Raw genomic sequence first — 26,083 nt, 5'->3', positions numbered from 1 at the left:
ACCACCAAATGCATAAGGACCACTTCCTGTCCCTGGCCAATTACAAGCACCCTCTGGCGTAGATTCCTCTCACCTGGAATGCCTCACTTGCTTTTCCCAAATTCTTCCTCTTCAAGGCCCAGATCAAATTCTGCCACCTCTGAAACAACTCTGTCAAAACAAATTACTGGACTCAGAAGACATTTCCTCTAGCCAACTGTTCTACTATAATTAAAGTTTCACTAGACAAATTAGCATAATTTACAGGAAAACAAAATCTGCTGTTGCTTTAACTCAAGCATCATTTTGGTAAGAAATGCCTGGGCACAGGAAGGGGCGTGGGCATCTCAGGGTAACAGGACTTATTAACAGTACCAGTTCCTTCCTTAGAAGTAGGAGCTGGACCACCGGTAGGATTTGGAGGGGGTCGTATTCTTCAGTTGCACTGCAGCAGAGAAAGGACTGCCAAACACCGGACCGCTCTCAATTTGGGAAGGATAAAGAAAGGATCTGAGTTTAACCCCGATAACTCTTTTAGCAAGAGCAAATGATTTAACTGTCTTCAACACCTGTAGCGACTGTAATTGGAATTCCTACCTCTTGGAGTTGTAGAGAGGATGCAATGAGAAAGTGCACTGCGAAAATGTACTAAGCACTCAACAAAGGGGTGCCATATATACAAGACGATGCATATTTATGTACAAACCGCAGCCCCCGGATTTATACCTGAATGGGCAAAAATGTTGGGGAGCAGGCTAGTTCTTAACGTGGATATCATGAAGCTCTTGAAATTGGGTGAATTTCGTGCTCAATTGTGTTGATATATTCTCCTGCGAAAACGGTATGTTGTTTGCATCAGGGTCTGAACGGAGATTGTGAACGAAAACGGGCGGGGAAATCAGTAGAGCAGGGAAGGATTCGGATTTAGAGACAGTAAGTGGGGGGGGTGAGCTAAGAAAAGCGAAGTACAGATTTACCAGCGCGGGTCGCGGCCTGCTCCCTTTCCTCCCGGAGGTCTGACGGGGCCCGCCTTTGACTCCCTTCTCTCTGCTCCTTGGGCCTCGTGAGGCCTTCACGTCTCCGTCCTTTTACTTTCAGAAAGAAACCCGCGCCACGGCGGAAACCCGTGGGCCCGCAGCAGCAGGCGGGGTCCGTCTTCAAACCCCGCGCGAGGGCCAGGCCAGAGCGTGAGGGGGCGTGCCGGCAGGAGGGCGCCGGGCCAATGAGAGAGCGACATAGGTGCGGAGGGGCCGGAGAAAGGAGAGCACCAGGCCTATGAGAAAGGGGCCTGGGGCGGTGGGGACGAGAGCGCGCCGGGGTTGGAGGGACGTGTCAGCGCTGAGACGGGCTGAGCCGAGGGGGCGGGCCCGGGGCGGGGCTAGCGGGGGCGGAGCCTGCTCTGGAACTCACCCTTAATGGGCAGCTGGCGGACGGCTAGAGAAACGGAGCCTGTGCGGAGAGGAGCAAGTCGGTGGCCGTTGTGTGGAGACTGTGTGTGCGGTGAGTGCTGCCATCGCCCCTTCCTGCCGCGGCCCCGTCAGCCCTAGGCCCGCTCCCTCCATCCTCCAGAGCCCGGCGCCCGCCGGGCCTGCAGCTGCTCCGGGGGGAGTGGAAGAGATGGGCAGGGTCTGTGCGGCGGATCCTTTGTTATGGCACCACATGGGTGTGAGACCGTGCTCCGAAGCCCGCTTGGCGACAGAGCCGAGCAGGGGTGGGGGAGACCGGGCCGAGGAGCGGAGATCTGGCTGGAGGGGCCGAGCCCGGAGGACGGGAGAATGGACAGGCCGGGCCGGAGCATCCAAGCCGGATTGCAGGAGACTAGACCCCGGGCCTGGGGACGAGTGGGGGGAGGGGGCGCCGAACCCGGCAGTAGGAGGAGGAGCCGAGAGCCGAAGGCAGCGGGATGCCTGGGAAGGTTGGGCGGCCTTGGGCTAAGATTTGGATCGGGAAGAGAGGAGCGGACGCTCGGCGCCCAGAAACCGTGCCCCTGGGGGGCCGAAGGCGGGCTTGGTGGTGCCGAGAGGCGCGGCCCTCGGGGCCGATCCTCCCGTTACTGGACGACCGGTTGGTCTTTGCTGCCTGTTCCGTCTCGGGCCTAGATTTTCTCCGGTAGACTGTGTGACTCAGTTTTCCAGAGACGTAACTTCAAGCATTGAATTCCAATTCCTTTTCAGACCTGAGGGCTTCCATAAGTCCTTGCAGCTCTTCCCTGTGGTTAAATATCCATTGCCAAAGTCCCCTAGGAGCTGCTTTGAAACCCCCTCAGGCCATGCTGAAAATTGCGCCCTTCTCACACTTGTCACTCTTGATTTGAGTGGTCTGTTCTCAAGCCGTGCAGAAGCTTCCTCTCTCCCTGTACTCAGTAAAGGGCATCCAAGCCAAGAAACCAGGAACCAGCCTTCTCAGCTACCGCGCCCTGTTCTTTCCTCAGTTAGCCATCAAGCCTCTGGACCTCCTCCTGAATATCCGCCACATCTGTCCACTTCTCTGCATTCCTGAGAGCCACCCCAGGCTCTCAGGTGGCTACAACAGCCTCATTGGTCTCCGTACTTCCAGACCCCTTCCCCCTTTCTAGTCCATTCTTCACAGCACAGGCTGAGTGATCTTTACAAAATAGAATTCCAGAAGGCTTATCCTTTGCCCATAGGACAAACCCAGTGCCTTAATGAGGCTAACAAAGCCAAGCACGGGTTGGGTCCTTGGTCTCCTCCCCTGCCTTATCTTTCATTATAGCACCATTTCACTTTCTGCACAGCCAGGCTGATCTTAATACCAATTCTCTGCCTGGAACACTCTGCATTCGCTCTCTCCCTTCTTTACATCACATTTCCTTGTGGAACTTCTACTTAGGTTTCTGTTCTCATTAAGTACTTCAAGGTTTAAGTCTTCTCATCATGTGTTCCTTTTGCATCCTGCATTTCCTAAGAAGGAAATGGCATATCCTTTGCAATTGCTAGTTTATCTCCCCTACTAGTTAGTAAGCAAATTCCATGAAGTACTGTGTTTATCTTGTTGTTCCTTATTGTCTTTCCCCATGTCTAGGGCCTGGCACATGTTAATGCCCAGACTACAGTATTATGTTTTTTTTAAATAATTAAGCCCTATTTAGAAAAAGTAAACCTATTTTAGGATTACTTGGCAAATTATAATTAAAAGATGTGGATTAGAAAGGAACTGCAGAACTGAAATATGGAGACGCTGTAACAACATGAATATGCAAGATAGTAACAGGTGCTGAGCAAAGTGATTAGACCAGCCTGTATCAAAATGTGCTCAGCCACTTTGAATGTGTTAGAGTCACATGATCTCCAAACTTAAATCATCTCTATCACACCTGATGTTTGAGCTTTAGTTTTGCTTTGCTTTTTTGCAAAAGAAGGCTTTGAAAGTTAGAATGTGTTTTAATAAAGGAACAATTTATTAAACTGTGGTGATAAAACCTGCTCACAATACAAAGGAAATGAAACATGGTACCTATTTAAATCAGATTTGCTTTTGCTCTCCTTAAAAAAAAAAAGGCCTTTCTTCCTGCCATTTTAAGAGACTAACGTGTTGTCTGATATAGACATTTATAATATTTCTTTACTGTTTGCTTTCAAACCTAATTTAACACAACCTACAGCTTCATCCTCCTTCAGTGCTAAAAAGCAGTCTTTCCTTTCACGTATGCTTTCAGAACAGTTTTGGTGCCTAGTATTAGATCTTTAAACTCTGCCTCAAAGGTAGGAAGCACTGGTGTTTGGGCCCCCAAAAAGATGTGGGAATTCTTCAACTGTTAGATAATGTTCTGTACACATTTAGTAAATATAAATGTAATGGAGGGGAATAGGCACTCTGTTGTCAGAAGACCCGAGGCCAAGTCCCAAGGGCATCACTTACTAGCTCTTTCGTAGATTAGGCATAAATTATATACACACCTCATAGGGTAGTTGTAAGGATGAAATGGATGTCTGTTGACGGTGCTTTCTAACTATGTAATGTTATTTCTCTGCCTATTTTGGTTTTGCCTGCAAATTGCTTATAGAGATTCTGAGTTCGAGTAAGATAAAGTTAGGTGATCCCTACTGAGCACTGTCTGGCATCTGGCTTGTGGAGGCACCTCTGAATTCCCCGGGGGGTACAGGCAAGTCCCACACAGGGATGGGACCCACGGCTCTGCCGTCACTGCATCCACTCAGGTTGACCGCAGTACTCTGCACGCAGTTGTTCAGGTAATTATTATAGCACAAATGACAAATGAGTAAATACTGCTCACTCTGACTTTTCCCAGTTTCAAACCTTCTCTCCCTGGGAGGATTTTTTAAGTCAGGTGATTGTAAACACGAATCTGCGTGTAGAGAGGAGTGGTTCTGAGTGGGCAGGAGAAAGTCTTGTAGGTTAGCTGTAATTTTTATGAAAGGCATTCAGGATCCTTCATTCTACATTTATTTTATACACAATTTGGCTTTGAATAGGAGGGGAGCAATTCCAGCCTGTCTTCCTGGGCCTGTGGCCCTTCCAGAAGAAAGGAAAGAATGGTTTCATTTGATTCTATGGCACCACTGAACTTAGTCTAGTTTACTCTGTATTTAATTCTACTTGCTGCTCAGTGGGTTTTCACCTCATTACAAAATAAATATTAAAAGATTGACTCCTCGGTCCAATGACAACATCCCATTCAGTGAGTCTTACAATTCCCCAAAGAAACTCAGAGACTAGATGGGAAACAGTTTCCATAAAACCCCCAGTACGTTAGAGCTGAAGTCTTTTCTTATTCAAACTATTTGAAAAGTACGTTTTTCTGTTTCACTTACTAAATTTGGATACATGACTGCTTTTCAGACTTTGTCCTCTGTAATCGGTTATAAATGCAACCCTGATGTTTTTCAAGTTCTTTGGCAAAAGCATAGTCTTCCCAGAAGTCCTAATGGGAAGGCTTCACCTTTACTTTAGAGGCATACAGAAAATATGTCTTAATAACATACTGAAAGCTTAACATGAAAGCAGTTATGTGACTTTTAGAAGTAAATTACCCAGTGGCATCAGAAACACCATAACTGTCATCCTTATTTTCTTCATTAATTAGAGTAAGTGCACTTTATACTATTTCTGTGTCTCTGCTATCAGTTTCTGTCATGTTATTTATGCTCTTTGCTGCTTCTTAATTAGAGCTTCTAGGTTATGGATTTTAGTTTCCTGTCTTAAAATTATGAATAGTGTCCTATAGGGTAGTAAGTCACGTAGAAGAGTGGGAGTCCTGGCTCTGCCACTTAAGTTACTTAACTGCTCTGAGCCTCAGTCAGCTGAACTGTAAAATGGGGATCTTAACGTCTCAGACCATCATTGGAAGAACTAATCAGAAATACAGTGTGTTGTTTTGTTTTGTTTTTTTAGATAGATTCATGGAGTTGATTCATAAGTGAGCAGTATTCATTCTGATGTCTCATTTTGAGATTTCAAACCCTTTGAGACCAGGCTTTATCCCTTACCTCAGTTTCCTTGTAGGGTAGCCCCCAGGAACAACCTACTGACGGGGGACAGGTTAGCTGAGTAGGAATCTAGCAAACTGTTTATACTATTTTAAAATCTTATTCGGAAATCTCTGCTGTAGACACACTTTCAAACTATTCATTTTTAATAACAGAATTTTGTGGGCTTTTACATAACACTTCATAACTTCATATAGAAATTGCAATTTTAGAAATTAATTTCCATTCTGCACCTTAACTGTAGATGACTTTCTCTGCTTTACTGTATTATTGCAATACATGATGGTCCCTTTAGTTGGCTAACCGCAATATAAATAGGAAAACATTACAACTCTTCACTTGTTTAGGAAAACACAGTGTGAAATGTTTAAATATCTGTTTCAGAGTGACAGCAAATTTATACTGAAAACCTGTTTTTAAACTTGAAGATCTGTTTGTATCTTCAGTGGCAAATGCTAAAAGAGTCTAGGAACTTGAGAAGTGACCCTAAGACCCACATTCAAGTTGCCATCTAATGCCAATTGGTCCACTTAAATTTTCTCTAGGACCTAATATATATTCAGAAATCTACTTTGTGAGCAGCAGCATCCTGAATTGGTGGGAAAAAATAACATACATCAGTACAGCAGAAAAAATTAGTATTAAGTTCATTGCTGCACTGAGATGTATTTTTTAAATCCTTCTTATCTTCCCACTTACGTTTTGTCAAATGAAAATGTTCTAAGAACATAGACTTCTGTTATCATTTAGAGCATTAGATGTTTCCCTTGAGGGATCATTTTTTTTCCTTCAAGATGAGATCACCATCCTCAGAATAATTTATATTCAGCCAAGCATTAGCTAATGGAGGTGAGGTAATGCTAAATGTGACACATTAGTAAGTTCTGTGAGAATCACAGCGCTGATCCCAAGAGTGTGGATTTGCTACTTTCACGTGGAAAAAGCAGATGGTGACAAGGAGAGAACAAATGTGCACGAATGTGAGGCAGTGAGGATTTTATTTACCATTATATAAATTTATGATACTATATGAAGGTCAACTGATACTGTCACAATGTATAGTATTCAGATTCTGGTAACAAAAGCCATGAAGCATGTTACAGTATTTTTTCCTGAGAAATCCTTATCAAATACTATAATCCTACTCTAAAGAATTCATATTTTTCCTTTCAGCTACCAACTGCCTTTACTGCAACAAGATCGTACATCTCATGCCTAATATCAGATATTAATAAATTACAATTATTTGTATTAAGCTTGATCTATATGAAACTGTAACTTTTAAGAATGATTTGGTCGGAGAAAGTTCAGTAGAGGCACCCGGGTGGCTCGGTTGAGCATCTGACTCGATTTTGGCTCAGGTCATGATCCCAGGGTCGTGATCAAGTTTCACATCAGGCTCTGCACTGGGTGTAGAGCCTGCTTAGGATTCTCTCTCACCCTCTGCCCCTCTCCCGCACCTGCGTACTCTCGCTCTCCAAAATCATTAAGTTAAATTAAAAAGAAAGTTCAGGGGCGCCTGGGTGGCGCAGTCGGTTAAGCATCCGACTTGAGCCAGGTCACGATCTCACGGTCCGTGAGTTCGAGCCCCGTGTCGGGCTCTGGGCTGGTGGCTCAGAGCCTGGAGCCTGTTTCCGATTCTGTGTCTCCCTCTCTCTCTGCCCCTCCCTCGTTCATGCTCTGTCTCTCTCTGTCCCAAAAATAAATAAACGTTGAAAAAAAAAATTCAGTGAAAAGGAAGTAACTACGTAAAAGTCTATTACTTAAATTAAATCTTAACACTGATATGAGCCAAGAAGCCAAATATTTTAAAACTCTGGAAAGCTGGTCACTATTTAAATTAAAACTTTCTATAAGGATAGAATAGTTTCATTCCACAGCTTATTGTTGGCAAAAGATAAAAAGGTTGTTAGAAATTAGTATTTCAGTCTAAGAATCACTGCACTGTTGGCCAAAGTGTTTGACAGGATCTCTTAAGGGCTTCAGTCCCATGCGGGAACCTACCAGCATTTAGGGGTTCCTGAGCACATACTGTACATTTGGAAAACCCATTCACAGGGCCAATTTGAGACAAACCCTGGGAGCCAGAAAGGACACTGGCAGGAGCTCAGGGCTCAGCTTAAGAAATTTCTTTTTTCTTTTTTTTAATGTTTTTATTTATTTTTGAGACAGAGAGAGACAGAGCATGAGCAGGGGAAGGGCAGAGAGAGAGGGAGACACAGAATCTGAAGCGGCCTCCAGGCTCTGAGCTGTCCGCGCAGAGCCCAACACGGGGCTTGAACTCACAGAGTGTGAGATCATGACCTGAGCTAAAGTCAGATGCTCTACCGACTGAGCCACCTAGGCGCCCCAAGAAATTTCTATTTTTATTAAGTCTTCTTTCCCACTGTGTTTTCAGTCCAGATTTACTACAGGCTGGCCATAAAGTCTTGAAACATATATAATACTATTTTCATATGGATTGTAATACAACAATAAATCATTATATATTTGCCTATGTTTTCAGAATTGTTAGCCACTCTGTAACTATTCTTTCAATTCATCAAATTAACCACAACTTTGTTTTTTAGCAAAAAATTACGGACGGATAGTTATTTTGAGTTCTAGTCTGCCCACTTAGAATTGGCCTGCATGGGGCAATTTGGTCTCTAGATTTAGGGTTCAAGGACATTTGAGGTTTCCTGTACCTGATACATTTTTTTTTTCAATGTGTGAAAGAGAAAGAAAAAGAGGGAGACTAGAACATGGCACAGAGCAGTTAAGGAAGGATTGCTACTTTCATAGTAGAAATGATCTTTGTTACTGTTTTCTAACTTTAAAAATAATACATGGCACAAAAACAGACACTCAGATCAGTGGAACAGAATAGAGAACCCAGAAATGGACCCACAAACGTATGGCCAACGAATCTTTGACAAAGTAGGAAAGAATATCCAATGGAATAAAGGCAGTCTCTTCAGCAAGTGGTGATGGGAAAACTGGACAGCGACATGCAGAAAAATGAACCTGGACCACTTTCTTACACCATACACAAAAATAACTCAGGCAACAACAGATGTTGGCGAAGATACAGAGAAAGAGGATCTCTTTTGCGCCGATGGTGGGAACGCAAGCTGGTGCCGCCACTCTGGAAACCAGTACGGAGGGTCCTCAAAAAATTAAAAATAGAACTACCCTCTGACCCAGTAATTGCACTACTGGGTGTTTATCCAAGGGATACAGGTGTGCTGTTTCGAAGGGGCACGTGCACCCTAATGTTTATAGCAGCACTATTGACAATAGCCAAAGTATGGAAAGAGCCCAAATGTCCATCGATGGATGAATGGATAAAGAAGATGTGGTATATATACACAATGGAGTATGACTCGGCAGTCAAAAAGAATGAAATCTTGCCATTTGCAACTATGTGGATGGAACTGGAGGGTATTATACTAAACGAAATTGGTCAGTCAGAGAAAGACAAAAATCATATGACTTCACTCATATGAGGGCTTTAAGGGACAAAACAGATGAACATAAGGGAAGGGAAGCAAAAGTAATATAAAAACAAGGAGGGGGACAAAACATAAGAGACTCATAAATATGGAGAACAAACAGAGGGTTGCTAGAGGGGTTGTGGGAGGGGGGATGGGCTAAATGGGTAAGGGGCATTAAGGAATCTACCCCTGAAATCACTGTTGCACTGTATTATAACTAACTTGGAAGTAAATTTAAAAAATAAAATAAAGTAAACATACATCATTTAAAAAAAAAAAGGGCACTTGCTGTGATGAGCACTGGGTGTTGTATGTAAGTGATGAATCACTGGGGCGCCTGGGTGGCTTGATCGGTTAAGCGTCTGACTTCGGCTCAGGTCATGATCTCACGGTCCGTGAGTTCGAGCCCTGTGTCAGGCTCTGTGCTGACAGCTCAGAGCCTGGAGTCTGTTTCAGATTCTGTGTCTCCCTCTCTCTCTGCCCCTCCCCTGTTCATGCTCTGTCTCCCTCTGTCTCAAAAATAAATAAACATTAAAAAAAAAATAAAAAAAAAAAGTGATGAATCACTGAATTCTACTCCTGAAACCAATATTGCACTGTATGTTAATTAACTAAAATTTGAGTTAAACAAAGATTTACAAGATAAATTAATATAAATAAATAAATAAACAAATAAACAAACAAACAAAAACAGTACAGGGGCCCCTGAGTGGCTCAGTCAGTTAAGCATCCAACTTTGGCTCAGGTCATGATCTCATGGTTCGTGGGTTCAAGCCCTACATCGGGCTCTGTGCTGACAGCTCAGAGCCTGAAGCCTGCTTTGGATTCTCTCTCTCTCTCTCTCTCTCTCTCTCTCTCTCTCTCTCTCTCTCTGCCCCTCCCCCGCACTTATGCTCTGTCTCTTTCAAAAATAAATAAAATAATTAAAAAAATGTTTTTAAACAATACAGATATCATAGAAAAAATAGAAAATAAAATTTTAAGGAAGGAATAAGTTGCCAATAATCCCATCCCCCAGAGATAGCCACAGTTAACAGGTTAATATGTAAAGATGCTAGATAATTACTTTGGGTCTTTTTCTTGTGTTTGCTTTGATGGAGATTATTTTATACAGCTTTAAAAGCATTTTTTTAATGTTTTATTTATTTTTGAGAGAGAAAGCATGAGTGGCGGAGGGGCAGAGAGAGACAGAGACAGAGAGAGAGAGAGAGAGAGAGAGAGGGAGGGACAGAGGATCCTAAGCAGGCCCTGTGCTGACAGCAGCAAGCCCGACGCAAGTCTCAAACTCAACTGTGAGATCACAACCTGAGCCACAGTTGGATGCTCAACCAACTGAGCCACCCAGGCACCCCTGTAACCTATATCTACTTAGCCTTACATTATAAGCATTTGCTATATAATTGATAGGTACTTTTTTGTACTGTTTATATATTTTGATTAAGAGAGGGCTGGGGAGAGACAGGTAGAGAGAATGGGAGAGAAAATCCCAAGCAGGCTCCACACTCAGTGCAGAGTCTGATGCAGGGCTTGATCCCATGACTGCGAGTAATGACCTGAGCCACCCACGTGCCCCTTGTTAAGTTGTTTAAAAAACTTTTATACCAGGGCTGAGTGTAGCCTGCTTAAGAGTCTTTCTCTCCCTTGCCCCTCTCCCGTGTGCACTTTCTCTCCAAAATTAAAAAAAAAAAAACATTGTTTTAAGTTTTATAGCTCTATTAGCCAGTGTATGGATATACCACAACTTAACTATTCTCAGTTCTCGATATTCTCAATATTTTGTTGAAAAATGCATATCCTTCCCTCCCCACCCCCACCAACCCCTGGGGCTATTTTTTTAGGCTGCATTCTTAGAAGTATGATTTTACCAGGCCAAACTTCAAAGCATTTATTGAGGGGGGGGGAGGACATATCAAGAAATTCTCAAGAGATGATCCCAGTTGACATCCCTTCCAGTAGTGTATGAGAATGCCTATTTCACACATCTCTCCTCATATTGTGCGTGATTGGTTTTAGGTATGACTTGGTTCAAATACATGGGTAAGTCCGCACAAAAATACAGCTAGGACATTTTGGGATTCTTGTCTCATGGCTGATCTAAATATAGAGGAAATAGGAGCAATCCCAGGGAAGTACCTAATCCTCCCTCTATCACATTCACCATCTCTTTACACGGGGTGTCCTCCTTCCCATCATGGCAGATGAACCCTCTCCTGTTCTTAGCTGAGACTGACACCTCCCCACATGTGAGCTACATCCACAAACCCTTTCATCCCTTCAGGAACTTTCTCTCCTCTTGCCCTATTAATTTCTCACTTTACACAGATCATTCTCACCAACATGAAAGCATGCCTTCTATAACCTATCTTTAAAACCAAACAACTTAAGAAATCTCTGCCTCCTTGTCCCCCTCCAGCTACTATCCCATTTCTCCTTTCCCCTTCACTGCAAAACTGTTTACTCACTTTTGTTATCTTTACTCATTTTCGTTCTCCCATTTTCTCCCCAACCCTCTGCGGCAACATGGATCCTTTTAAACTATGATTTTTGAAAAGTATAAAATGTGGCTGTTGGGTAAATGTAAAATAAATGTGTCAGATATTTTAAAGCATTTTTTTTAATGTTTATTTATTTTGAGAGAGAGAGAGAGAGAGAGCGTACACGTGCAATTTGGAGAGATGCAGAAAGAGAAAGGAGAGAGAATCCGAAGGAGGCCCAGATGCAGGAATCGATTCCATGACTGTGAGATTATGACCTGAGCCAAAAGCAAGAGTCAGATGCTTAACCGACTAAGCCACCCAGGCGCACCAGATATTTTAATTAATAATAGAACCAGTAAGATATTAAGACCAGTTAAAGGAGAATTGGAAGAACAAACATAGACAATTAGGTATAATGAAATGAATTTGCTAATAGAAGCAAAACTGGTTAATATCCTATAGGGCGGTAATACATCATTTGAAAGGGTCCTCTTTTCTAGAGGTTCAAAACCAACTGCATCATTAAAAGACACATTCATTTTTGTTGCTGTAGACAAGAATCCTTTGCATGACCATCCATTTTCCATGACTTATCTTCCTACAGAGTTGTAAAATAACCTACACAGTACAAGGTCAGTCAAAAGACACCCTATAAAGTCAAGATTCCTCTTGACAATGGCCAGCACCACACTGAAATGATATACAGTAATTTCTTTTGCCCATTTCCAAGTGTTAGACAATTTTTCCAGACATTCCTCTGATACTCCCCCTGCTGCAGTCACCTTAGTCTCCTACTGGCTCTCTAAATACCAGAGTGCCCCAGTGTATCTCCAGCACTGATCTCTCCGATTCCAGACTCTTAACTGCCTACATCCACTGTTCAACTCTAGTCTAAGCCATCATCATCCCTTTCTAGAACTATTCTTTAAGGCTTTCCATTGGCCTATGTGTTTGTGCTCCAGTCTTCTGCAGTTAATTCTCCACTCAGCAGTGACCGTGATCTTTTGAAAGCATTCCTTCCCTCCTCTGCTTAAAAACACACCAATGGTTTCTCCTTGCAACCAGAATAAAACCCAAGCTGCTCTCAGCTCCTGAGGGCCCCATGTGATCTCACCTTTCCTACTCCATTTCTCTTCCCTTCCCTCCCCTCCCTTGACCGTGCACTAAGTGAAATTAATCTTCTTTGTGTACCATGAATACACCAAACTTTTTCAGAGACATTGTACTCGGGGTCCTTCTCTGGCAAGGATAGCCTCAATGTCATTTGGATCTCCATGTAACTGTCACTTCGGAGATGGCTTCTCCACCACCTTAGCTAAAGTAGCTCATACGCCCAGTCTCTCTAGTACTTTACCCTATTTTATTTTCTTCAGAGTTCCAATTAGTGTCAGAAATCTTACCATCAATCTGTAACTATTCTTCCTTTCTAGGATGAAACTTTCTTGAAGGTAAGAACTTTGCCTTGTCTTCTACTCTGTCCTAGTACTTACAATGGTACCTAGCACAAAGCATGTGCTCACTAAATATTTGCTTACTTACTGAAAGAGGGTTCATCACTATCCTCCCGTGAGCCTGTAGGAAACAAGATGGTAGAAAAGCAAAAAGTCTTTGTTAGAAATGCAAAGTAAAGACTGGCTTTGAGAGAAGGTGAAATGCTACCCTCCTCTGTGGTTGAATTGAAATGGTGACACTTCCTTTCCTCCATATTCTTGTCTCCATCTTTCCCCACCACAGGGGCATATAATATTTAGGGAGAAGGCAGGAAGGAACTTAACTTTGGAGAACAAAAGAAGTCTCCTTAGCTCTTAGGAGGCCTTGAAAGGGGCGGGCTTTGGTAGGGATTTTCAGTTTGGGAAGATGAAAAAGTAGGTTCTAGAGATGGATGGTGTGATGGTTATGCAATAATGTAACTATACGTAATGTCACTGAATTATACACTTAAAATAGTTAAGATGGTAAATTTATGTATGTTTTATCACAATTTTTTAAAAGTGGGAAGGGAGGCTAAGGCTTTCTATATAAGCTCTGTGGTTGAGTAGGTCCTGTTGATGGGCTGGTATATTCTTTTAAGATTCCTGATTTTAGCATACGAGTTAGGTTAAAATTGTACCTTGGTTAGAATTTCTGAGATAGCCAGGGCTTCTAGAGGCTGGAGAAAGTTGAGAAATTTTGGCCCTGTTTTTTCTCTCTTCTTTATTTAAGGAGGCAGATTGCCATGGGAAGTACCTTTACTTCTGGAAGGCTAGAGAAGACATGGGAGAACTCCAGAAGACAAGTAGTAAGGACCTGGCTTCCTCGGAGGCCTCAGAGCAGAGTGGGAAGGAAGGGGCCTCAGTCACTTAGCTCTGTGACTGTGGACCAAGTCATTTAATCGCTAAAAGTGGAGTTTCCTGACTTGTAGGAGTGTTGGGAAGAGAAACGGTCACATGCCCAGCACAAGTGTCTGCTGTATAATAAGTGCTTTGATTGTTAAGGACTTGCGCACTGCATAAGGTAGGCTAGAATTGTCTGATGGAAGCATGAAAGCAGAAACTTCAGTTCTTACTTCCTGGTTTCCCAGGCCATCCACCCCACCACCCTGAACGAGAAGTCGGGATTCTCAAGCCCAGTTTCAGAATAAAGATTATATGGAGGTTTGGGACTTCTTGGTGCTGTATCTCTCAAGAATCTAAAGCATCGTAGAATAGTATGATGTGAGGTATACCGTTGTGATGGGGACTTTCTGGGTTTTGTGTTGATGGTGTTGAGTTAGAAAACTGAGTTCTTATCCATGAATGACCTGCTCTGTTGCAATAAGTTGCAACTGGTACCTTGGTCAGGTGGGAGTGTACAAATGTAAAAATTGATCAAGCCGCATCCTTCTTCCCTGTATACTGTGTGGACTTCATAGCTCGCTTAAGAAAGAAAGAAAGAAAGAGACCAAGAAATGGGCTCCGTTACACATACTTTTAGAAGGGATCATTGTTTTCAGGTTTGACTCACAGAAACATTTAACAGAGGAGGTGAAGCTGGGGAGGGGGGTAACGCTAATGTGAAAATGTCCATATAAAGCATTAATTTGGAGAAACCATCATTGGAATAATTAAGAGGAGGCAGTGATCATATAAGGACAGATTTTGATTACTTCCTATCTTTATATTCTAGTTAGAAGTACCCATGGAGAACAGTGAAAACTCAGTGGATGCAAAATCCATTAAAAATTCCGAAACGTGAGTATTTCTAATACTATCTTTATAATCAGAGAAAGGCACGTGTATGTGATACAGCGAACTTTGAGAAGCAAGGAAACAGAAAGGCCTTTCAAACCAGAGACACCCAGCCAGCTCCTTACCTCAGCAGCTGTGTGGCTACACATGTCTACTTAGCCTCCCTGAATCTTGTTAAAATCAAACTTTCACGAAACTATGGGGAGGATGGGGGGAAAGACGAGGTACAGTGCCTGACCCACAGTCAGAGACCCCAACCTGGAAGCGGGACGCGACAGGAAGGGCAGAACTTGCAAATCTGGATGGTTCTGTGCTTCCCTAAATCCTTCTGCAGGATGAGAGCTTCTGTGTTTGGGGGAGATTTTTGGCGTTGTGTTTATCTCTGAGTGACAAGACTAAAATGAAATGACAATTCCGAGTCTAGGGAAGAATTGCCTGGTTTTAGATGATCTTGTACCCTTTGTTTTTCTGTCTTCCTTTTTGCAATATTTTACATATTAATGTTTCCCATAACCAGATGTTGGAGAAAGAAAACAGATAAAACTCAAAACACTATTAATTTAATTCATGTCATTATCCATTTGCAATCTCTTGGAGAACTTTGAATTCTAAAATTTCTTTCTGAGACCTGATATTACTATTTTGGACCACCCAGGGAAGTAGTAGTTTTAGTACTAAATAAGAGTATTACAGAACTATTAACAGGTTACCAGTAAAGATTTAGTGGTGTCTGTTTCACTAAGGAGATTTCCTAGAAACTAAACTTTTGAAATGCACTGTCCTTTTAGAGGGTTTGGGGATTTTTTTAAAAACCTTTTTAAATGATACATGCATCTTCCTACCTTTTCATATCATATAGAATATAATTTTTTTACTGTTTTTATTCATTTTTGAGAGACAGAGAACATTAGCAGGGGAGGGGCAGAGAAAGAGGGAGACACAGAATCCGAAGCAGGTTCCAGGCTCTGAGCTGTCAGCACAGAGCCCAACGCGGGGCTCAACTCATGAACTGTGAGATCATGACCTGAGCCGAAGTCAGGACACTTAACCAACTGAGCCACCCAGGTGCCCCTAGAATATAATTTAGTAGCAAATTGCATGGGAGCCCAAAACAGATTTAGGTCGTTTTTGTCCTGTGCTAAGTTATCCTCATGTCCCTTGGTTTTTTGAGTCTCTGCTTTTTATCAGGCAGCCCCCTCCCCCCCACCCCCCCCCCCCGACCCCGGCTCCCCCAGCTCCCCCAGCCTGGCCATCCTACTGCCTCCTAGGAGGCAGCAGGAGGTGGAGAATTACTGTTCTGGGATCCATTATCTATATGGTCTCCAACAAGTCAGTCTGCTTTCAGAGTGCTGATTTTCTCACCTGTAAAATGTGGGGATCTTCACCTCTAGCTAAATATAATAGTTCCTTTCTGACCTTGACTGCTTTCATGTACTATTTTCATCTTTTTCCAACAATGTTTTTAGAATTGCATGTAATTGCATGTAATGAAATGCTCCCCGGTTAAAGGCATGAGTACATGCACTTTAGGTATTGAGGTTTGGCTGTTCCTAGACCTGGTATTTACTGATTCTTGGGCTAGATCAGGGTTTGGGCTTCCAGTCTATTTTGGTCAAGTATTATTGGAATGTAGCCACACACTTTGACTTACATATTGTCCTGGGCTATGTTCACCAGCAGAACGGAGGAGCTACAAAAAACACTGTATGACCTGCAGGCCTCAAATACTTGATATTTGGCCCTTTTGGAAAAAAATAAAAGTTTATTGACCCTGATCTAGGATTAACAGAGGTTTAGCGACTTTCAGACAAGTATTTTCCAGTTATTTACAACAGTGATTTTCTGTATTAACTATTAATTTGTTTAACTCATGGCATTTAAGGAACAATTTAGGAATTGTGGTAAATATTGTGCTTCAAGTCATATATGCATTTTGTTGCTTTCCTAGCATTTCAGGGTAATTTTTAAGACATTGCTCTTACCTTGAAAGGTAAAATATCTCACAACATTACAAGAAATTTAAAATGTTTAAAGCATAAAATGGATGTGATGAAATTCTATACAATTTAGAGGAAAACCAAATGTGGAGATTAAAAGCCTGGACTCTGAAGTCCAACAGGTGCTCTTGGCCTCGGTCCTGACACGTTATCTGCATAACCATCTGCACATTAGCCTCACAACAGTCACTTCCTCATCCGTAAAATGGTTTCTTGTGAAATTTAAATCAGGAAAGGCCCGCAGCACACAGCCTAACATTCACCCAACAAATGTGAACTGTTCGTCTGTGTTATAAAAGTTGTACTGATGTGAACAGCAGCATTGGCCTTTCTATCTTTGTAAACTGTTTTGATTTCCGAGCAGAAAGATCTTCCATGGAAGCAAATCAATGGACTCTGGAATATACATGGACAACAGTTACAAAATGGATTACCCTGAAATGGGTTTATGTATAATAATTAATAATAAGAACTTTCATGAAAGTACCGGTATGTATCACAACCCAATTTTTAGCCCTTTTCAAATATTGTACTATTTACATTTGGTATAATTTTAAAAATAGAACCGATGCTATTAGTTAGTAAACGATAACACAGAATAACCACAAAGTAAGGATGGAGCGGGACCCTTCATGTCCTGCAATACATTATGAACTCTCCATGTTCTATCCACCGTCATAATCTCTCCCTCTTCCTATAGCAGGCTCCTATCTGTGTGTTGGCTTTTCTGCCCTCGTTTCTTTATCCCCCTGTTCCCTCTTTAAGGCTAATGGAAGGATTCAACAAATAATAGGTAGTAGTATTTTTTCATTCCAGGAATCGCACAGGGCACCTGGTAGGTATTCTCTTGTTTAATTTGCATAACAACCCGGAAAAGCAACCACGGTTAGTGCCGAAAGGTTAAAACTCTTGCACAGAGTCACACAGATAATTTAATAGCAGAGCTGGGACTTGGCCGTGGTGTGCCCAACCACGCCCCCCGCCTGAGCTCTCAATCCACCTCCTGGACTCCTTCACCTGTTTGTATCTTCACTTGCTCTGTTGACTTTTTCCTTTCCCCCTACAAAAATGACAGAGCCCCATTTGAAAGAGACCTTTCTTTTACCCTGCTTCCTCTTAAGCTTTGATCTCATTTTTGTCTCCTCTAAATTTTGAAAACATGTACTTCAAGCTTGCTGGTTTCACTTCTTTCCATCCCTCTTGAATCTGTTTCCTCCACTACCTCTCCACTGAAACTGTTCTCTTAGATTCACCATGGCCTGATCACCAAATCTCCTTCCCAGCCTCTATGCTGAGTGCCACTTGAATCTACTCATACATTGCAGACTTTATTTTTAGAGAATATAAAAAATAAAATCCCCTACAATCCTAAAAAGCTAATTAATATCTTGATGGATTACTTGATATTTTCTCCTGACCGTTTCTCTTAAAGCTTAATTGTATTCATAATATGCAAGCAGTATTGTATCCTTATTCCTCTTAACGTAATATAAACATTTTTCGTGTTCCTATATAATCTTCAGATTTTTTTCTTTTAATGATCATATAGTATTCCATTTGCTCCATTTGTATAATTTATGATCTGAATGGGCTATTTTTCCACTTCTTCTTTTTTAAATTGATGCTGTGATCATTCTTTGAATTGGCATATCGATCACATTAGAATTGATTTTTAACTAAAGAAATTAGAAGCAGCAGATCTAATTTAGGAAGCTGTCTACCAGAGTGGTGGTGAAAATGGCCAAAAGAAGCCAGGTGGCACTGGAAAGATAAGTGGGCCTTGGTGTTAGATTAGTTATGAAGAATGAGGACACGGTGAATGGGGATGGGTGTCTAAATCTGAATGGCAGCATTTGTATTGCTTTCGGCTGTAAGTTGAGATGCCGCCTTGAACCATCGGACATTCTGTCTCAACATTGCCAGTTATGATGCCCACTTCCGGCAGGATTTTACATTGTTGAATATGTTCTTTAACAACCATAAGAACAAACAACAAACCAGTAGTCTGGCTTTAGAGCAGACTTTAGAGCATTAGAGTGAGCTCTTTTTCTGCTTTGAAATTTGAAGGTCAGGGCCTTGCAGTGATCTCTTGACAGTATCATACTTCTGGTTCTACTATTAAATAGCTCACAGGGGTGCCTGGGTGGCTCAGTCAGTTGAGTGTCTGACTCTTGGTTTAGGTCATGCTCTCATGGTTTGTGGGTTTGAGCCCCGTGTTGGACTCTGTGTTGACAGCTCAGAGCCTGAAGCCTGCTTCGGATTCTGTGTCTCCCTCTCTCTCTCTCTCTCTCTGCCCCACCCCCTCCCCTGCTCATGCTCTGTCACGCTCTCTCTCTCTCTCTCTCTCTCTCTCAAAAATAAATAAACATTTAAAAAATTTTTAAATGGCTCACAACCTAGGACCAGAATTCACTCACCTTGTCACATAGCTGCATGGTACCCTCAGCCTCTCCAGAGTCAAAACTTTGCTAGGCTTATTTTAATTTTATAAAAAATTACATATGGCCATAATAGAAATTTCAAAAACTACAGATTAACAAAAGAAAAACCATTAAAATCACTCATAGTCACACTACACAGAGATACTCTAACAACAATATTTTGGAGGTACAGACATTGAGTCTTTTTTTTTCTATTCATACATGTTAATGACTTACTCATTTCTAAGGTGTGTCCTCCCCAACATTTTAGTATTTTTAAATCTGGGTGCACTGTGCAATCAATCTGCACACTGATGTGGAGGGTACTGTAAAGGAGTGATGAAAGCCCAGGACCCCCAGGTACAGGCCTAACGCGAGCTTTGTCACTTTCAACAAGTACCTAAACCTCTCTGTGCTCCTGTCCCACGTCTGTACAAAAGAAGCTGGTCATAATCATGATCTTGTGGTGTCTGGAAAGGGTTGGAGGAAATTACTCCTAGCAGGATGCCTGGTGAAAAATATTAATGTGGTAGTAGGTTTGTGGGTTTTTTTTTCTGAAAAAATATTATTAAAGTAGTAACATCTTAAAATTGCTGGGAACTTAAAAAAATCCAGTTCCTCTGAGTGTATGAGATGTGTATATGGTTATATATATGTGTGTGTGTGTGTGTGTGTGTGTGTGTGTGTGTGTATATCATATTTTTCCTAAACAAAAGTAGTATCCTATATTGTTTTATAGGGTTTTTTTATACAATGACCATTTCCCATGGTAAAATTTTGTCTACAGAAATGGCAACACAGTATTCCATTATATAAATGAATCCTAATTTATTTAACCAAAGTTCTCCCATTAAGCATTTCAGTTGTGTTTTTTACTAAACAGCTGTGTAAGATCTCCTTATGACCATAACACTGATACAGCTTGTATTATGAAGTGTCTTATATGCCAAGAAACTAAAGAGACTTAGTGTTACCAACAATCAGAGTAACTGAATTTTCTTAACAGCTGAAAAGAAGAATTTATTGCGCTGAATAATTCATACAGAGCCATTACTCTTTTTTTCTTTTTAATGCAATTTAAGTAATCCTTTCTGTTTTCCAGGAATGCCATCTCGGTCTGGTACAGATGTGGATGCGGCGAACCTCCGAGAAACATTCACAAACTTGAAATACGAAGTCAGGAATAAAAACGATCTTACACGCGAACAAATTGTGGCGTTGCTGGACAGTGGTAAGAAATAATGAAGAGTGACCCGCCTTCACGGTCCAACTTTATATGATGGTAGCTGTAATTACAACCATAAAGCATAAGAATGGTGGCGTCATACTGTTTATAAGTCTACATTGTATATAAATGACATAAGAGTAGTCGTGCCCCCCCCCCCCCGAAATGGTCTGAGCTGTGCTGTCTGGCACAGGTGGGGCTTCAGTGACCTCTCAGTTCCGTCTTCAAGTCCTTCATCTTTCTCCTGTGCGGTCTCCTAGGAGATGAGTGAGTGAAGTTGTGTTGGGTTTTCTTTGCTTATTTTCCTTACTTATAAACGTTTTTCCAGTTTCTAGAGAAGATCATAGCAAAAGGAGCAGTTTTATTTGTGTGCTTCTAAGCCACGGTGATGAAGGAATCATTTATGGAACAAACGGACCTGTTGACCTGAAAAAATTAACAGGTTTCTTCAGAGGGGATTATTGTAGAAGTCTAACCGGCAAACCCAAACTCTTCATTATTCAGGTAATCTTTCACTGAATAACCTGGTGACGGAGGATTAATCAGGGATTAAGTTACTCGTTTGTGGATTAGCCAATGGATTATTTTTTTCTCCCAGAAGCTACTGAACTAATGTTAACTTTTTTATTCATTTAAACTACCACTTACGAGATCCAGAATAAATGTTCATTTTAGACCTTTATCAAAAATATTCTTCATAGTTAACATCCATTTTTACACAGCCTTTACATTCCTTAGGAATCAGTTATGTGTGTAGGGGTACCTGGGTGGCTCAGTCACGTGAGCGCCAACTTCAGCTCAGGTCATGATTTCAGTTTGTGAGTTCGAGCCGTACATCAGGCTCTAGGCTGACAGTTTACAGCCTGGAGCTTGCTTCAGATCCTGTGTCTCCCTCTCTCTGCCCTTCCCCTGCTTGCACTCTGTCTCTCTCTCTCTCTCTCTCTCTCTCTCAAAAATAAAATAAATGTTACAAAAAACGTTAAAAAAGAAATCACAGTTATGTGTATACACACATGGTGTTGTATTTTTATTGTTTATTTATTTTGAGAGAGAGTGAGTGAGAGTGGGCATGAGCGGGAGAGGGGCAGAGAGAGAGAGTCCCAAGCAAGCTCCATGCTGTTAGCACCGAGCCCAACATGGGGCTCAAACTCACAAAGAGTGAGATCATGACCTGAGCCAAAATCAAAATTGGACCCTTAACCGACTGAGCCAGCCAGGTGCCCCACACATAACAGTTTTTTAGTAAATGTTTATTCTCTAACCTCTAGGCCTGCCGAGGCACGGAACTCGACTGCGGCATTGAGACTGACAGTGGTACCGAGGATGACATCGCCTGTCAGAAAATACCAGTGGAAGCCGACTTCTTATATGCGTATTCCACAGCCCCTGGTAAGGGTACAAACAATGAATGTTACCTGGAGATCTTAAACACAAAGAAACTGTTCCAAAGGCTGTCAGGATTTTGATATTCATGAACAGCCAGCGGGGCTGTATTTCAGGTAACTTTAGCTACAGAGAAGTGTCTGAAGGTTGTCTTCAGTGAAGTCTGGCTGGAAAATCTGCTGATAGAAGGAAGCATACTTGGACAGTGCCATTCATGAACTTAATGCCAGATAGGAGGCTATAGGGTAATGCAGAATAGCACTATCGTGATTTAGTAGCAGAACACAATATGTACCATTTTGTCACAGGTATTGTGATTGTGAGAGTTTCCTCCACTTCTTGGAATAGGAGAGAGGTATGTTTTCCAGGAATTCTTTGGGAGATGGGAGATAAAAAAGATAAACCTTAATAGTATATGACAAGGGAAAAGAAATGTGGTTTGTGTTAAATCCATCAGCATATAAATAAGTATTGATTGTGTGATTTATTTATTATGCGACTAACTCAGGGTGTCACAAAGTTTGGAAATGGAGGACAGATGCATTTTTTTTTAATTTTTTTTTTTTTTTTAACGTTTATTCATTTTTGAGAGACAGAGTGTGAGTTGAGGAGGGGCAGAGAGAGGGGGAGACACAGAATCCAAAGCAGGCTCCGGGCTCTGAGCTGTCAACACAGAACCCAACGCAGGGCTCGGACTCACAGTGTGAGATCATGACCTGAGCCGAAGTCGGACGCTTAACCGACTGAGCCCCCCAGGCGCCGCTGAGGACAGATGCATTTTTAAACGATGTTACATTTTTAAATACGCTCAGTATGATTTCTTTTTGACCTCAGGACATCTTTCCAGGTAAAGTGCTTCTAAATTAGAAGCAGTCGATCCAAGAGTTAATCTGAAAAAAGTACAATAAATATTTTTACCCTTTTTTGGAGTTTTTGAATACTCTCTAATGTCTTTATCATACTTCATTCAGATGCCTTGTAGACGCATTTAGGACACTCGAATGTGTGTGCAGACACGAGCAGCTTCTGTCTTGGATGAGTCAATAATCTGACTGCAACACTGTGCTACCCCAGTGGTGCTTCTCACACGTTTGCCTCTGTACCTTCTGCACATTACCCTCTACCCTCCCTGCGGGAAGGGGGACCCAGAGAAGAGAGCTTCCCATAATTCAGCAGGGAAGGTAGTTCACAACTCTTCGTTTCCTCGCCACGAGCAGGGGTATATACACAGCACACTTTTGTCCCCTCTAGTGTCATTTCCCCGGACACCACAGGCGCCATTTCTTTTCTTTTTTAGGGCTGGCCCTGCTTGAGGAAGTGTATGCTTGTTTTCTCCTTGACGATTATGTGGGAATTTATAACATCAGACACTCACGGCATTTTGGTTACATTTTGCTTTGTAGGTTACTACTCCTGGCGAAACTCCAAGGATGGATCCTGGTTCATCCAGTCACTTTGCTCGATGCTCAGACTGTATGCTCACAAGCTTGAGTTCATGCACATTCTTACTCGGGTTAACCGAAAGGTAGCTCTAGAATTTGAGTCCTTTTCTCTTGACTCTGCTTTTCATGGAAAGAAACAGATTCCATGTATTGTGTCTATGCTCACAAAAGAACTATATTTTTATCACTAAAGATGGATGATTTTTTTTTTTTAGTTTGTATGCCAAGGGAGGAAAAGGTTTAACTGCTTTGTTTTCCTCTCTCATTTAGATCTAATCTAATACTTCAAGTGGTATTTTGGAACATGGCACTTTCATAGCAGCAGAATTATGAGGCTACCTCAAACTCAGAATCAGGTAGTTGAAATCAAACTTAATTAGGGATAAATAAAAGCGAATAGTGGCACAATCATTGTGAGGGGAAATGTTTGTAAATTAACTGCTCTCATAATTAGCAAGTTTTAGTGATGCCATGCTATGAATTCTTAAGTAAGTACGGAAAACGTTAAACATTGTAGTTAGGAAGTTCAGTGATCCTGGTATGCTGTCATTTAAGAGTATGCACTCTCGTTTTTGTCACACCATAGACCTACTGATGTGGAATAAGGTGTCCTAGAATTGTGGGGACCCATGGACACGGTCAAAGTCTTAAAGACCTACCTTGATTTTAGAATCGGTATTTGGAGATAAGGCCCCTGTACTTTTAGATCATTTGTCTGAGTGCATGGTTTTGTGATGTTGGTCCTGAGCAGGTCTTCTGCGGCAAAAAGTCACGTTTACTATTGAAAAAGAAACTGAGTGTTTTGCTAGAGAGGCAGTGTGCGCAAATTCCGTTGATTCTTGTGAGGCTAGATGCGGCGTCAGTAGAGGGAGACAGGGTCAGAAGTGCGAAGTGCCAGAGAGAGTTCATCCACCAGCATCGCGGTCCTGATGTCTGTGCCCGGGCCCATCCGCTGAGCTCTCACCAGGAGAGCACCTGAAGAGCAGTTACGTAAAAACCTCAAACTGTGGATCGTGCTGATAGCAGCGCGAATTGACGAAATTCTACAGGAATATAATAAAACACACAGGGCACAGTAAACAGTGTCATGCAACGAAGAAGCAATAAATCCATCACCTGGGTGCTCCATAACTAGGAGATGGTTTGACCTGAGCAGAGACACGGCGGGCACAGCCCGTGTGATGTGATGGAGACGGGGCCACAGACCAGCTTCAGAAAAACCACCGCCAGTTAGTTGTTTCGTATGGACTGGTGCGTGTGGAGGATGAATCTCCAAGAAAGCAAACCAAAGCAGAAACGTCTGAATTGGAAATTTTCCAAAGAAGGTGAGCGTCACAGCCGAAAGCATAGCACGCTTTGTAGTACGGTTTTTAAGCAAGCTATTTTCTGTTGAAGTCTACACAGGAAATGGTCCGGTTATAATCATGTCCTGTTCTCTGAAATGAAAGGCCCACCGCACACAGAACCTGAGACGGCAGCCCGTCTCCCCTCCCCTGGCGCAGGGGAAGCGGCGCTCGGGCAGGCCCTGGGCCACTGCCGCGTCACCAGGTCTCCCTGGTTTTTCCGTCTCACGTTGCACATAAGCTATCTCTTGCTCAAAGAAAGGAACTCACATTTATAAATGACAGCTCTTTGTTTTGACTATGGAACTTTTTTGTATAAATGAAGCATGCAATGGTATCTGTGTGACTGTTCTGTAAACTTTTGTTACGATTTTTTATTTCAAAACATAAATTTTAACTTAAAATTACCAACATGGTCAAGTTTTTGTTGTCGTTTCTGATGTTGTGCTACTGACTGTAGTTAAAAACATTTTTAACCAAGGAGCGCCTGGGTGGCTCAGTTGGTTGGGCGTCCAACCCTTGCTTTCAGCTCAGGTTGTGACCCCACGGTGGTGGGATCGTGTCTGGCTCTGTGCTCACAGGGCAGAGCCTGCTTGGAATTCTCTCTCTTCCCCTCCTCCCTCTCTCTCTCTCTCTCTCTCTCTCTCTCACACACACAAATAAATAAACTTAAATTAAAAAACAAAACAAAATGGCGGCACCTGGGTGGCTCAGTCAGTCAGTTAAGTGTCGGACTTCGGCTCCGGTCATGATCTCACGGCTTGTGAATTTAAGCCCCTTGAGCCTTACGTTGGGCTGTGCACTGGCAGTGTGGAACCTGTTTGGGTTTCTCTTCCTCTCTCCCTCTCTCTCTGCCTCTCCCCTGCTAGTGCTTTCTCTCTGTCTCAAACAAACTAAAAAAAAAAAAAAAAGAAAGAAAGAAAGAAAAGAAAAGAAAGGGCAAACATGCAGTTTTAAATTTCTTCCAGTATTTCTGTAATACACATATTACACTATAAGTCAGAAAACTAAATTAAATTATCCTGACTGGGAATAGGGGATTCCTATTTCCAAGAAATAGAGGATTTAAAAATAACTTTTTAAAGACTCTTTAAAGCTATAGTTCTGTAATGGGTTGAGAAAACCAGCCCATTCTAATCTCCCTACTATCCAAAGAAACTTGAGATGTTAAAAAGAAAAAAAGGACCAAGGGTGTGGACACAGTTCACGGAAAAAGAAAGACCAAATGTCCCTAACACTCACATAAAGAGCTTAACCTCCATCATAATAAGAAAATCAAACATCTGTCCTAAAGTTTGACACCATTCTGTGGGCGAGGCAACAAGGAAATACATTCTCCCACTGGTTGAAGTGCAAAATGGTATAATTCCCTGTGGAGGAGAATCCAGCAATACCTATCAAATTATTTACTCTTTGAGGGGCGCCTGGGTGGCTCAGTCGGTTGAGCGTCCAACTTTGGCTCAGGTCATGATCTCACGATCCGCCAGTTCAAGCCCCGAGTCGGGCTCTGTGCTGACAGCTCAGAGCCTGGAGCCCGTTTCAGATTCTGTGTCTCCCTCTCTCTCTGCCCCTCCCCTGTTCATGCTCTGTCTCTCTCTGTCTCAAAAATAAATAAAAACGTTAAAAAAAAAATTAAAAAAAAAATTATTTACTCTTTGAAGTAGCAA

At 42.2% G+C, this 26,083-nt stretch overlaps 2 protein-coding genes across 15 annotated transcripts in view; one reads left to right on the top strand and one right to left on the bottom strand.

The window, feature by feature from the left end:
- The window catches only part of PRIMPOL (primase and DNA directed polymerase), a 58,131-nt gene extending 56,943 nt beyond the window's left edge, over positions 1–1,188 (bottom strand). For 2 of the 9 annotated variants that reach the window (XM_027077096.2, XM_027077099.2), the window contains exons 1-2: positions 957–1,183; positions 74–150 (exon numbers count right to left, since the gene is read on the bottom strand). The gene's annotated coding sequence lies outside the window, so the exon portion shown is untranslated. Of the gene's footprint in view, positions 1–2; positions 151–705; positions 842–956 lie in introns of all 9 variants that reach the window. The other 7 variants (XM_027077098.2, XM_053216278.1, XM_027077100.2 and 4 more) reach the window with 7 other exon arrangements.
- Positions 1,189–1,340: 152 nt separating this feature from the next.
- CASP3 (caspase 3) lies at positions 1,341–24,823 on the top strand. Of its 6 annotated transcripts, none has more exons than XM_053216282.1 (8): positions 1,442–1,479; positions 13,603–13,678; positions 14,545–14,609; positions 16,965–17,092; positions 20,126–20,254; positions 20,577–20,752; positions 21,517–21,637; positions 23,035–24,823. In XM_053216282.1, the coding sequence occupies exons 2-8, from the start codon at positions 13,616–13,618 to the stop codon at positions 23,262–23,264; spliced, it is 912 nt and encodes a 303-aa protein (XP_053072257.1). In that variant the 5' UTR covers positions 1,442–1,479; positions 13,603–13,615; the 3' UTR covers positions 23,265–24,823. The 6 variants fall into 6 exon arrangements, with proteins under 6 accessions (XP_026932905.1, XP_026932906.1, XP_053072257.1 ...); XM_053216283.1 differs by having other exon boundaries at positions 1,444–1,479; positions 16,968–17,092; XM_053216284.1 differs by lacking the exon at positions 13,603–13,678 and adding an exon at positions 4,004–4,190 and having other exon boundaries at positions 1,462–1,479.
- The last annotated feature ends 1,260 nt before the right edge of the window (positions 24,824–26,083 follow it).

Source organism: Acinonyx jubatus, chromosome B1 (assembly GCF_027475565.1).
Source record: "Acinonyx jubatus isolate Ajub_Pintada_27869175 chromosome B1, VMU_Ajub_asm_v1.0, whole genome shotgun sequence".
Taxonomy (NCBI): domain Eukaryota; kingdom Metazoa; phylum Chordata; class Mammalia; order Carnivora; family Felidae; genus Acinonyx; species Acinonyx jubatus.
The sequence above is the reverse complement of the archived record's forward strand: the minus strand, read 5'-3'. Positions and strand labels throughout refer to the sequence as shown.

What these genes read in the sequence shown, in the direction of transcription:
- CASP3 (XM_053216282.1), top strand. Translation starts at nt 13,616, where the DNA reads ATGGGAAGTACCTTTACTTCTGGAAGGCTAGAGAAGACATGGGAGAAC. An exon ending in TGTGGCGTTGCTGGACAGTG is followed by an intron (nt 20,255 to 20,576) that starts GTAAGAAATAAT and finishes ACGTTTTTCCAG; the next exon opens with TTTCTAGAGAAGATCATAGC. An exon ending in CCAAACTCTTCATTATTCAG is followed by an intron (nt 20,753 to 21,516) that starts GTAATCTTTCAC and finishes TCTAACCTCTAG; the next exon opens with GCCTGCCGAGGCACGGAACT.